At 43.3% G+C, this 13,789-nt stretch overlaps 1 protein-coding gene across 1 annotated transcript in view; it reads left to right on the forward strand.

The window, feature by feature from the left end:
• The window catches only part of LOC100741012 (nuclear hormone receptor FTZ-F1), an 83,529-nt gene that overhangs the window by 65,691 nt on the left and 4,049 nt on the right, over window positions 1–13,789 (forward strand). Inside the window, exon 2 of the mRNA XM_012382839.3 lies at window positions 12,434–13,116. Within this exon, the coding sequence (XP_012238262.1) occupies window positions 12,434–13,116 (683 nt within the window). The remainder of the gene's footprint in view (window positions 1–12,433; window positions 13,117–13,789) is intronic.

The following is a 13,789-nucleotide window of genomic DNA, read 5'->3' on the forward strand; positions in this document are numbered from 1 at the left end:
GGAAATGGCGGCGGATCCGCTACGGTAAGCGGCAATGTCGCGATACCAACTACCACCTATTCATTACCAACTGGTACCATCTGTCATCCTGGGTTGGGCCAGGTCGGGGTTGGTGTCGTGACCGGCTCGATACCGTGTCCGTCCGAATTCCCCGACACCAAGGACATCATCATTGAAGAGCTCTGTCCGGTCTGCGGCGACAAGGTCTCCGGATACCATTACGGGCTACTCACCTGCGAATCCTGCAAGGGTTTCTTCAAGCGCACCGTCCAAAACAAGAAGGTCTACACGTGCGTCGCCGAGAGGACCTGTCACATCGACAAAACACAACGGAAGCGGTGTCCCTACTGTCGTTTTCAGAAGTGCCTCGATGTCGGCATGAAGCTTGAGGGTGAGTTTTTTTTGTTGAATTGTGGCATCATCATTATACCAAGGCTATCTACCATTTATTACGCTTTTTCATTTCGTTACGCTTTGCAAAAATACATATGCGCGCGTATAGTTTCTCGATAATCCCTCGCGATGGATCCACGGAACGTGCCATCGTTCTGTTTCTTCTTTCTCTTTTTTCATTTCGCAAGTATCGCAAAATTCGGAGATTAAACAGGGCGGAATGACGCGCAAGATGAACAACGATACAGAGAATTTCGTACTGTTGCGTAAACGAATTTTATTTGTCCGACAATATGGGTACTCATTTTTTGGATGTGAAAGCGTTGCATGCGGGTATCGTCGCGATTTTTATGCAGAAGGTAAAAGAACGAAAGCGTACGCGTATATGCGACCGAGTAGATTTCGATGTTCAGTTATGCAACGTAATCGTGAGACACGCGTGCTATTGCGTCTGCGCGTATAACAGGTTTTCGGTCAAAAATATTAACGTCGACGTTACTGGAAAACAAAGATCTTAATAAAACAGGTGCCATTTATATTTTTTCGTATCATATCGTTGCTAAAAATTGCCTAATAATTCTGTCGAAACATCGACGGTATAAATGTGTACATTTATTTAATACCGCAAGCGTTAATTATCGTCCCCATTGAAATCTGCTGTGATCTAATTACTTTCACCGCTTTGTTGCGAGTTACGGATGTTTAGCGTAACATTCACGATATCACCGGTGCGTTAATATTACCGCATTCTTATCAACTTTTGCGTTATCTCTTATTCAATATCTTTACGTACATCCTGCGGAACGTCAAAAACGGTTTGCGCGCGAACGCGTGTACAGCGATTGGCGCTTCGGTACCGCACGATTCCTTTCGGCAAACTTCGGCAAAACACGTTCGCCTTCGAGCCTTTTCGCATTACGCTCCTACGAACTTAACCTTATTACACAGCGCGTGAAGCACTCAACCGATACCGTTGTCTTCCTTCGCAAATTCTTTCGACGCTCTAACGCTTCTATTTTGATCAACACTTTCTTCTTCGTTTCAACGTCGATATCATTCACGCGACCGTGTTCCATCATTAATTTTAATTACACCGATATCACACGATCCACGTCCATTTCGAACAGCCGATTAGGCAAACCGTTTTTGCATGTACGCAACAAAAAGAATTCGCAACATAGTTGCCGCCGGTTTTCTAAATGTATCGCGTTACTTTTTCGCGATTAGCTTTTGATCCGCTTTCCACCCGTGAATTATGCAGATTTTACGCGAAAGTCGAGGTTATGTATTCGCAAAACCGCAATCGCCGTGGCTGGCGCCACCGGTCTTAGAAAATCTTTTTCGCACTTTGGCAACAGTTAAATGGGAGGACGATTCGAACGAAGCGTCTAATGCAATTCGAGTAACTGGGTCTAGGCCCTCAAGGCCCAACGATTAAGCGAATCTCGAAACAGGCTCTGTCGCAATTGCCGCCTTTGCACGCCGTTTTCCACGGCGTTCCTACAGCGGCAACGCGGATTGCTTAATGCGGAAAGTTTCCAGTGTGCTTGCGAGCGTTTACGAAAGGAAGCAGTTTCTTACTTGCACGCTATTCAGAAATGTAAAAACCTACTTCTACGTATAAATTTTATACCGATTAGGTAGAACCGATTTCTTCTCGTGGCACGAGCCGATCTCCCAACTATCTTCGAAATATCGAAACGTATATACATATTTGTTTTAATTGCTATCGAAAGTTCGCGTTTTACCGATTGTCCAACCATTAATTGTCGAACGTGCACTTGACAATGCTTCTTGACGTTAATTCGACGATCGTTTCGTAACGCTTGCTGTATACGATCGGCAAGAAAAGTTTCGCGGTTGTTGTCACCGCTATTACTGTCATCTCGGTGCTTCTTACCACATAGTTTACGCATTTCTGTTTAAGCGTTAAAATATAAACTGTTGTTTTACGATCCGATATACGTCGTTCGTTGTCAAATTTCGACACATTTATGTGGAAAAAATGGGAATACCTCCGCGGAAGGAAGAGCGCGTCGACATCGGATGAAAACACCGGTTAAATAGGCGGTAATCGTGCGATAACACCTGTCACAGTTCTGCAACAAACCTGCCGTTTTGCAGCGGTCCGTGAATACGAGAACACGCCTCGTTCAAACGTAATGAACGTTACTTCGGAACTGCTTTAAAGCTGATTGAAAATCATACTCTCTTCTGTAAGCCGTGAACTCATCTAGCAGAGCATCCACATTTATTTTACGAGACTTTAAGACTCTGGTAACGAACGAGGTCACGCTCATCCCATAAAACTTGCAAATGCATTGAAATTTCTAACTTAAATTCTTCGTGTTTACCTGGCATTGTAATTAGGCAATTAGCAGAGAATCCTGCCAAGAAGAAAGCTTTATGTCGGCCGAATGGCAAGAAGCTCTTTGATGTACGACGACTGTCAGTTACTCCACGCTTTACCCTTTAACGATAAATGAATCTGTCTTACCTTTTAAAACAAGGCTGAGCTGGCTGTAGTTGTCGTACCATTGTCGAACAGAGACAGGCCACCGACAATGGTCGAAACGTTCGTTGGGTTTTTAATTTCACTTTCGAACGTGCCACCATATGTGTACAGACGCGATCAAATATTGACACTGGAGTCTTAATTTTCGCAGCTGCGAATAATTTGACTGTCCCATTCGAACTCGAAGCGTTAGCCAATTTTACCCAGACGGCAAACTGTCTCAAGCTTTCGTCTGATTTCAACAAAAAGAAAAAAGAAGAACGTTCGTTCGTATGATCTTAGTCGAGCAACTTCTTCCTGAAATGTAAACATTTTTATTGTCAAATATGGTTCGTGTATCGTAATTCCGTATTCGCTAGAAAGATTTACAGCGAAAGTTGTTGAAAATTGACGATACTCCGGAAATGCAGACGTAAGGTTACGTAATTGGATAATCAGTCAAATAATTGAGGTAACATTCGAAGAACATTAATGGCACAAAAAAATCGAAATAACTTATGCAACATTAACTCGACACATACACTTGGATTTCTCCCTTTTTTTCATTAAACGCGCACTTAATGACTTCTAAAAATATAGCGACGTTTATTCCTCAAGGCTCGTGTTATTCGTTCCGCGAACGATATTCTATCGTAATTAATTTCTTTATTTTCCATCCAATTTTGGATTTCTAATTGCCTCCTTCGTATGGAATAATAATTGTAATCGCCTCTCAATGATGATATCTGGTATATCTGTAACAATCACACCGCAAAGTTAGAAATTGTCATCTTTCTTACTCGTACAATAATTTCGTTGACCTTTCGAACCTTTCTATTTTAGAAGAGACACAGAATTTTTCCATCATAATTACAATTAATCGTAATTACGTTCTCTAGATGGCTACGTTAAGGGGATGGATAGCGTGTATTATGGCGCTCTAGTAGTTTTAGGCATCTGGCGTGGCCGATATAAAAAGTTTCCTCAATGTGGCTCTCTTAGAGAACTAACTTCTTACTCGCCTTTCGTTTTCTTCATTAGCGTCATTCTTGACAAAAAATTCGGTATACCACCGATGTCGGTGAGTTTTCGTTTTGGACAAAGGCAGATTTGTCACGTGGAGGAGCGGCAATGTGCGCGCGCACGTTCATCTATGGCCAAAGGCAAACCGGTAGTGTTGCGCAAATGGAATCTAGAAATTTGAGGTAGGACGTTCGGAGCTTGTTTCGCGTCTGCTCGATACAATCAGGAGAAAGCCTTTCGGACAAATTTCTATTAGACGGTCGAAATATATTTTCACCGGCGACAACGGTGAAATTAGAGTCGGAAAGATTCGTGGGTCGCTTTCGACGTCGAAAGTTCCACGTTCCGTGGTTATGACACACACGGGCCTACATCTGTATGTGTTCATTAGTCACGAAAAACGATACGCCATTTGTGTGCCACTTAAATATTACTTAACGGTATTACTTAATATAAAAAAGGCCGCCGATTTAGCGGTGCCCCTTGGAACCGAAATTTCATTACCGACGAACTTATTTATCAATTTCCCGCTTAATTTACGTAACATTAAAATTTCTTAACTAACCGATTGTTCGGAAGAGAGGTTCGGTTTATCGCCGTTAAACGCTCGCTCGGATCGCGCTGTTAATCGTGTATAGGTATACACTCATAATTCTTTCGCATTTTGCAATCGAGATAGGCGATGACTGTTCGCGCGAGCTGAAGCGATGCTTCGTGCTTTTCTGCTTCGATGCCTCGACGAAACTCTATTTTCCTGGTGGATGTAGGCTCCCTCGAGAGATAATCCACGATACCATTCTTATCAGCTTTCTTAATCATATTACGTTCGAATTATGTAAAGACGCTCTAAGTACTCTAATTACTATAGTACAGTCTTACAATGGGGTAGCGTAAAATATAACTAATTAAAGAACCAGCCAGAATATCCTACTGCAAGCAGCGTGTCTGCAACATAGAAAGAAAGAATTACAAACGAGAAATTAACAAAAGCGTTGAAGTATTCTGAAGCGAAACAGACGTTGTAAGACACGGAGAATTTCGTGGCAGTAATTCGTCAAAGGGATAGCATTAAAAGTAATAACGAAGGAATATGCCATTTACGACTGCGAAAAACCGGCGCATTTTTTGCATCTGTCCGCCACGTGGAGCAGGTTTGTGTTTAATGGCCGAACACAGGGTACTCTGAACGTTCGATTTGGTCCCTGTCGATTCCGGGACATGCCCCGTCCCAGTGTCCCGTTGTAAAAGTGAGAGCGGTCACCGGTCGATCGGTGGCGTAGTCAAAATCACTGAGAAACAGCTTTCTGGACGTCTAAGAATTCGGCGCTTGTAAATATACGTATTATATACGGAGCCTGGAAAAACAGACAGGACAGCGGAAATCGTGGCATGCGCCTCTGTTTAGAAACTCATAAATTTCATAATTATTGTATTATGTTGCAAGAAAGTTGTATATCTGGCCGCCTGCCTGCTAGTGCCTGCCTGCCTGCCTGTCTGCCTTGCCTGTTTGCTTACCTGCCTGGGCTGCCTTGCTCGCTTGCTCGACTCCTACCTTCGTCATTCGCGCGCGCGCGCATTACAGAGGTGGGGGAGAAAGGTTAGGTTGAGGCGGGGATTGTGTAATCCCTCGTTGAGTGGAGCCTCACCGTCTTCTTTTCGCCGAAGCTTTTATTTCTTTCTCGTCTCGTGACTCCTTCTCTTTCTTTCTCATTCCTTCCAGCGAGCGTCCAAATTCGTATCCTGTATCCATACATATACATACATTAAGCACCGATACGCAATCGCGTCGCAGCGTACGATCTATGTACGTCATCGTTGCCGCGATACGAGTAATATTTGAATACCTGAAAAGCTTCGGCTACGACCGTCGGTAACACGGCCGATTATCGAACCATCAATATTAACCTGTTCCTATAATGATTAAGTGTTCAGGCGCGCAGTTAGTGGAGCACTAAAATCTAATGCTAGAGCCTGCCAGTCGATTATCAGGTATTACTGCAATTATCGTCGCACGAAATATCTTCGAAGTTCCGTTGCGACAGGGAGTTAGTATCGTCGCTTGGTAAAACAGAACGCTTCATATGCATGTATCTAGCACCTGTCTTTCCCTAGCTTGTCTTTCGTAGAAGTCGGAAGATCATGATTAGACTGCGGATTTGTGTGCATTTGTGGGAAATTTGAAAGTGCAAAAATACACAAAATACGCGTAATATACAAAGGCATATATAAAATACAAAAAGTTTAGCGCGCGTTGTAATAGTTTTTTAATAGGTAACACGAACTTCTGCTTAGGTTCTATTCCTTTCTATATCTTTGCAAAAATATGAATTTGCATAAATATGTAGTTTAATTATGATTCTTTGTTCGGCTAGAAATCCGAAAGGGTTTCCTGACCGAAGATTTCGTCGTTTTCTACAATTTTTTCTTTTTATTTTATGTTGTTTCGCAATGCGCGGATGACTTCACTAACGCAACGGTCGGGCGCGTCGCGTCGGCTGCGTCACGGGGGAACTTCTCTCGCGCGATTGGTCCAACCGTGGGCGACGGTGGTCACGTGGTCGCACATTAATTTCTATGGGGAGGGTCTGACGTCACTGGACCCGTGGACCAGATTCACCAAGTGGGTTTCCCTTTCTTTTCGACATACGCGCTCTCGGGTTCGGCGCTCTTGCGTCTACTACGCTTATCGTCGTGGCGGACCTTGCGAACCGGACGTGGGTTGCATTCTTTCAATGGCCTGCACGGGCCTCATTGCACGTGGATCTCTGTCATGCACGCGGACCACTCTGTCGCAGATTCATTATAAACAGGAGAAAAGTACGGGGAACCGCCGATGGAAATATCGATTTCAATTACGAATGTATGTTTTTATTGAAACGCTATCGTAACGCGGTCCGCGCTTACCGTTGTTACTATAATTGCTCGCAATTGTTCCGCGCAGGAGAAAAGGTCAACCCGCTAAGCATATTTGAAGCTTTTTATCATAGATACGTGCTACCTACTGATAAAGTGTATTAGTAAACGGAAAAACATGTAGGTAATTATATTTATCTTCGTTGACGTGTACAGCGCATATATTTTAGTTTATTTACGACAGGAGATCGACTACTTAATAAAATAAAAATTTCCTGGTATACATTTCCTTAACAAGTTTATTTTGCTTCTTGTTTTAGAACGCTCGTACGCTTCAAGGCGATTTATTATGCACGTTTCACACGTTTTCCACGCTTCACGTTTGGTACCTTCAATTGTAAATAATCCTGTCATATTTTCATAACGTAACCGCTTCTTATGCAAAATACGTCGATATCTATGTTGATTCTGGAAAAAAAGGAAAAGATAAAAGAGAATACCGTGTCGCGCTATTGTTAAGTAGAATGCGTTTCCTTCGCGAGACTATATTAAATCCACATTAAACTCGACAAAATGAAACTTTTCCGGTAGATATACGCTCGACGATCGCGTGCTCTGTCAAATCACGAGGATCGTGACACAGTTTCTCCAGCCATTGACGATCGATGGAAAATCGTCCTGAGGTGTATTTAACGCATTTATATGCCGCTTTGGTAACACCACGACTCTCGTCTTGCCACATCCCTGCGCAACCCAAGAGTCAGAAATTCTCTCTCATAAATCGAATCGTCTCGGTTTATTCGTGTCACGAGTATCGCGATTCATGATCCTTTCGTACAATTTTCACAGGGGTTAGATGAAATTGCGGGAAATCTGAAATTCTCAATAGCCTTCTTACTCCGCTAGTCTAATTTATCGGTAATCAATCCTGTTCTTTACTACGTTTTTCTCGTAGAATTTCTATCGATGAAAATAGAGAAGCAAGATTCTTAATGATATTATCGTTTTACATCGTAAAAGTCTATAATATCCCAGCGTCGCTGATCGCTGTAATTTATCGATAATTTCGTTCGCGTAATGGAGTCAAGAGCAGCCACGAAACTCGACGCCACAACGACGCAATTCCGCGCGTCCTGTTCGAACTTCCGGTTGCTACTTCACCGAGGTACACTGTTCCTCCGGTTTGATTCCACGTTTCCGCGGGTTCCAACCCGCTGGGTACCCCGGAATTCGACTCGTAAATATCATCAGTGTCGCTGTCTGGCATGTATATTTGACGATCGAGCCCGATCAAATCGAGCCGTATATATCGATACGCTAATGTCCTCTGCCCACGCGAAACTCCGCCACCCACTCGGTGGACACCATCCCGGGCGATAGAAACTGTTGAATCTCTCCGTTCACGTTGTTCACGCTTCGCTTGTTTAACAAAAACACAGGAAACGTGTGTGACACGGAAGTTAGACGATATAGATCATTTCCACGGAGTTTCCGGGGTGAAAGAGTCTCGAGTTTTAACACATTGTTAACCAGTCACGAGTGTACTCGTGTCTTTGCGCGTCGTAAGTGTTTCCGACTGGCTGCAAGTTTTCCATTCGTACTCGTATCTCCAATTGTATTAACTTACAAATGTACTACGTAGATCACTGTGCAAGATTTTTAGTTGCTCGACGTTATCGTTTTAATGTACCACAGATCGAGTTACGATCGTAAAATAGAAATTGTAGTAATTATAATTGCAATTATAACATCGTTGGTGGTAAGACGTGTTAGTTTTTGAGTAAGATAAATAACAAACGTATGACGTCGTATCTCTTTAATCGTACAATTGATTATCTTTAATTAGATCGAGATGCTTAATTACAATTTACAAGCTGAAATTTAATTTCTTTCATTGAGAGGTATTCACCTCCATCGGAAAGATAAGACGTTCTCGTTTTACCGCAACAGTTGGGAATTAAATTCCTTTGCGAACACTAAAAGATATCAGAAAGATAACAGTTAAATAATTGTGCGTTAAATAATCGTATGCTTTAATATGAGAATTAATCAAAATTAGAATCCTACGACATGTATAATTAATTCAATGAAATTCAACCTCTACGCTTTTGATTTCTACGCGAATGATGTGATTAAACGAACGTCGATATCGTTGAAGGCGATCCAAAGACGAATGAAGTTTTTAAGATGGATTTATCGACCGGATAGTCTTCGCGTTGAACGCGAGTTTCGTTGCAGCAGAAGTATTTACATCACATACATAAGGCAGGACGATTTCCAAGCGCACGATGCACCTGGCGTCAAATTAAAGGTAGAAAGATGTACGTCTGACAGCGTGTAACACCTACGATGCTCGGTGAAACCACGGGAGAAGAAAGACCACGGGAGAATGATCGTAAACGTAGGATGGCAATAAGGAGAGAGAAAAGAAACCTTGCTGAACCGAGAGTCAAGTTTAACCGTGATCTACGCCGATCTTTGGACCCTTCCAGTCTCCTCGAGTTCTTCGTTACAATGAATATACAAGACAGGGTGAAAGAGGGCGAGAAAACGAAATGCACGGAAGATCGTAATCCAATCTATCTTTTCTTTTCAGAGGAATGAAACTCTTGCGTATAAGAAATACGAAATAACGAACGGTGTAAACAGAAGAATATGACGAAGGAAAGAAGCTGAAGCGAGATGGAATATGGAATAAGAGGGGGAAACGCGTGGACGAAAGATCGTAAACGAAGGATCGAAAAAGGAGGTACGCAGCGAGGTAGCTTTTTACACGTGTTAAATAAGTCAGCGAGATAGCCGATGGCGGCGTTGCGTAGCATTAAGCGAGCAATCGAGAACAAGTGGCCGAAAGCAACAACCTGAAAGTCAAGTTTAGCAACTTTCGTTATTGGCTTGCTCTCTCGGCTATTGTCTGAATTCTCGGCGAGTCGGTCACGTATGTTGCAGAAAGAGAGAAAAGAGAGTGTCGCGGATAGGAGCAGAAAAGACGAGGAGGCGTGCTCGCGCGAGTACGTTCGCGTAATCCTTGGATGATGGATGACGCTCGCTTTGCATAGTACGTATTCGTCGGAGCACTGACGGCAGAAAAGTTCGGGAAACGAATGCTCGCAGCCGAGTGTCAAGTTTACGGCGGCGAATCCATCGTTGCTCTGCCGTGATATTCTACCTCTCAGTCCTCCATGCTGGAATTATCTTTCCGGCCAATAGTTATCGAGAATAATTGCTCCTGACGGGAAGGCAATTAACGGATGTCCTTCTTCGTTCCAGTCGTATAGCTCCGTACTAAAAGTTTCTAAATTGCGCGAAACGAAAATATTCAAATATATATATGTATATGTACATGTACATGTTTATTATATTTTAATATTATATTTCATGTATATATTGTATTATATATGTGTGTGTGTGTGACTGTGTGTGCGTGCGAATTGTACATATACAAAGTTATAGACTGTGACACGGTTGCAATCGTATTCGCGGATGTTCGGACGCCGCGACAGTGCGTGGCCGCGTTATGCGGAGTTTTCAGGGAGACGAGGAACGCCAGGAAAGAACAGGAACGGGAGTATATTCGAAAAAGGCAGGGAATCGACGGAGGAAAGGCGAGAAAAGGTGGCTGTTTCGTACGAGAGGAGAAAAGAGAAGGAAACGCAAGCAGTCAGAAGTAGCGAAAAAGGAGAAGGAAGAGGAGAAGGAGGAGGCAAAGGGAATCGGTGAGAACGAGAGACGAACGAAAGAAGAGAAAAAGAGAGGAGGCGTAAGCGGTCGCGCGCACACAGGGTGGCGGAGGCGGCAATGTGGATCGACGGGAGGCGAGAGGTGTTCAGAGAGGGGTAAGAGAGTAGTAGGGTCGAGGGAAGGGAATAAGTAGAGTTAGGAGGTGGCGGGGTGTCGGACGGTATTCGACACGGTTCCTGTCTATGTGTATGTGTATGAATATATGTGTGCGAGGAGGTGGGGGCAGAGGGGTGGCCCTCCTCCCTCGGCAGGCCGGCTCAGAGGCAGAAGTGGACGGGCAAGCGATTCAACCTCCTTTCACTTTCAACGAGCGCGCACCGCGCTTGCTCGCTTACTCGCTCGCTCGTTCGCTTGTTCGTGTTCGCTGGTGTTTTCATGCGACGACGGATAGCAAACACCTCGTACGAAAATAGGCAACGCCGCCGATTTAGCCGCGTGTCCGCCCTATAAATCGTTAAAGCTGCACGAAATCCTCCCTCGATAGCACCGTGACCCTGAGGATCGCGGATGATCGTCATCGGGCACACGACCTCTTCTCGGGGATACGTTGCCACACCGCCATCAACTTCTCCGTCGCGATGCACATGGATGAACCGGCCACCTTTTATGGCGCGAGACTGTTCTTTTTTCTTTCCACATTATTATTAGTCTTTCATTTTATTCCATTATCCTTTTGGCTTTCTGTCTCGACATTTTCCTTTTTAATTCGCCTTTCGAAAGTTTAAATTTAGAAACGGGGAAATGGAATTTTGAATTGATCTTACGATGAAGATCCGTTTCTTTTCTTTCTTTTCCTTTTTTCTTCTTCTTCTTCTTACTTTTTTCTTTTTTTTTCTTTTTTTTTTTTTTTGTTAAGTAGATGCGAATTCGTATCACGTTTACTGGCTAAGGAAACACCGGTACTTTAATGCGGCAGACTCACCAAGGCACATTTTAATCCCTCGCTGCCAAGGGGGATCCATATCGAGTTCCTCTGCTGGGCCACTTCCGGCCCCGAGACCACACATCTGGGAATCTGTTGTTTACAATGTGAATCTTAACTCGGAGATGCAGTAATACTTAGTTTCGAGCGTAAACATCCAACTGGGTCGCACGAAAGAGGCCGCTTTGTACTAAAATCTTTCGATATTTCGTTTCTCGTTACGTGTTAGGGAATTTTTATTATCTCGATATCCTTACCCATAAATATCGAAGAAGTATTTACATTGGCAGTGTTGTAAAAGAAGAATGTCAACAGGTTGTCCCTTGAAGTTAATGACAGACAATAAATAATCGACGCTGGCAAGTCTTAACGTTCGCTCTCGATAATGACGGGTTTAACGTGCCAAATAACACCTGCAGCTTTCGTAGGTGGAGATCCATGTCGTACACGTAGCTACTCGTTTACAAGCAGCAAGTAGACGTGTCGCTAGTCGTAGAACAAGGATAGTCGCAAGTGGTTTACGCTTTGTCCCGTTTGGCTAAGATTAAATCTCGTCTCCTTCTGGAACGTGGCGCTTCTTTAAGCTCGAACATTGGCGAAGACTACGCTTAATTACCAAAACAAATTTCAAATTCAATTATCGTTTCTCAGCCATGGAAAATCGTTCAAAGTCGTACAGAATTATTTGAAAGCTGGAAAAACGAACAAGATCGTTTGGTTCAATTAAAAAGCTAAAGTTCGACTCGTCTTTCGGATAGATTTGTCGCTGAAACCGAAGCTTTGATCGTCAAATGTCGTCTCAACGATCATTTTCTCAGACATCATCAAGAACGACGCAAAATTGTTAAGACGCGTAACATAACATGCAAATACTAACAAAATCATTTCGTTCGATCATCCAACAAAGCCCGAGTAACCGTTCGATTCGTGTTTCAGATGTATTTGCGACCAAAGCCGAAGAACTGATCCTGTTGTTTCAATATTTTGTACGTTTGATTCTGTTGTAGCCGTGCGGGCGGACCGAATGAGAGGTGGTAGGAATAAATTTGGACCTATGTACAAGAGAGACCGAGCGCGGAAGCTACAAATGATGAGACAACGGCAGCTGGCACTGCAAACGATACGCGGCAGCCTCGGTGACCCATCGAACTATCCCTCCGCCGTAACGCCTTTCCTGCATATTAAACAGGAAATACAAATACCTCAGGTCTCGAGTCTAACGTCTTCTCCAGATTCGAGTCCATCCCCCGCAGCCGTGGCCGCTGGTCTGGTCACGACACAAGCTGGCAGCGGAGCTGGTCAGCATCAACTGATCGCACCGTCCTCCCAGCCAAACATTTCTGGCGGTAATCACCTGCACAACCTCAACCCTGGCCTGGATAGCAAGCTATGGGCTGCCAATTCCACCACCCCTAGCCCGAAGGCCTTCAACTTCGGCGAACAGTCCACTCACGGGGCTGCTGGTTCCGCACCCTCTACCGCCACGTTGAAAACTAGTCCGATGATAAGAGACTTCGTTCAAACGGTCGATGATCGCGAGTGGCAGGCATCCCTTTTTGGACTGTTACAAAATCAAACGTACAATCAGTGTGAAGTGGACTTGTTCGAATTAATGTGCAAAGTGCTCGATCAGAATCTGTTCTCGCAGGTGGACTGGGCAAGGAATTCGGTATTCTTCAAGGATCTCAAGGTTGGTGCCAATGTTGTTGACTTTAATCCCTCTCAACTAGGCAAATTGGCTCGTTTAGGATCCAAGAGAAATTTCGATCTCTCATATCTCTGCTTCCTTTGATTTTTTATTTTTACCGAGCAAAGTTTCAGGTATTCGATTTAACGATGGTGTATAACGTATAAAACGTAGTAAAAATATTCCGATAGGTATCCTAGAATTTTTTTTTTAGATACTTTGCAAGTTTAGAATAGCGAAAAATTAAGCTTGGATATGAATGACCTAGTTTACCTATGGAGGGTTAAATATACTTATTTAACGTGTATATATAACGCCGTGTAAGTTGACTTGAATTTATCGAAACGTCATCGGCTTATAGGAAGAGTATATAAATGTAGAACTTCATTTATATTTATTTTTTCTATGGAAATTTTCGTTAGTATGCGATTAACTTGTTAAGTAACCGATTGGATTCGTTTATATGAAAACATCTACCTCCGCTTATTTCAGTAAGAAATATGACGAGGAGTATTAGTAAACTTCTATTAGCTGTATGAACTTCAATTATATGAACTGTTTGTCCTCCAACATAATGTAGAACAATGCGTTAGAGCGAATCTTCTATTGATCGGTATACGTAAATTCACTTTCAACTTCTATCTACAAATTATTGAAATATCGTATATCTTTTCGT

The sequence above is a fragment of the Bombus impatiens genome, unplaced genomic scaffold (assembly GCF_000188095.3).
Source record: "Bombus impatiens unplaced genomic scaffold, BIMP_2.2 scf_0197, whole genome shotgun sequence".
In the NCBI taxonomy this organism is placed as follows: domain Eukaryota; kingdom Metazoa; phylum Arthropoda; class Insecta; order Hymenoptera; family Apidae; genus Bombus; species Bombus impatiens.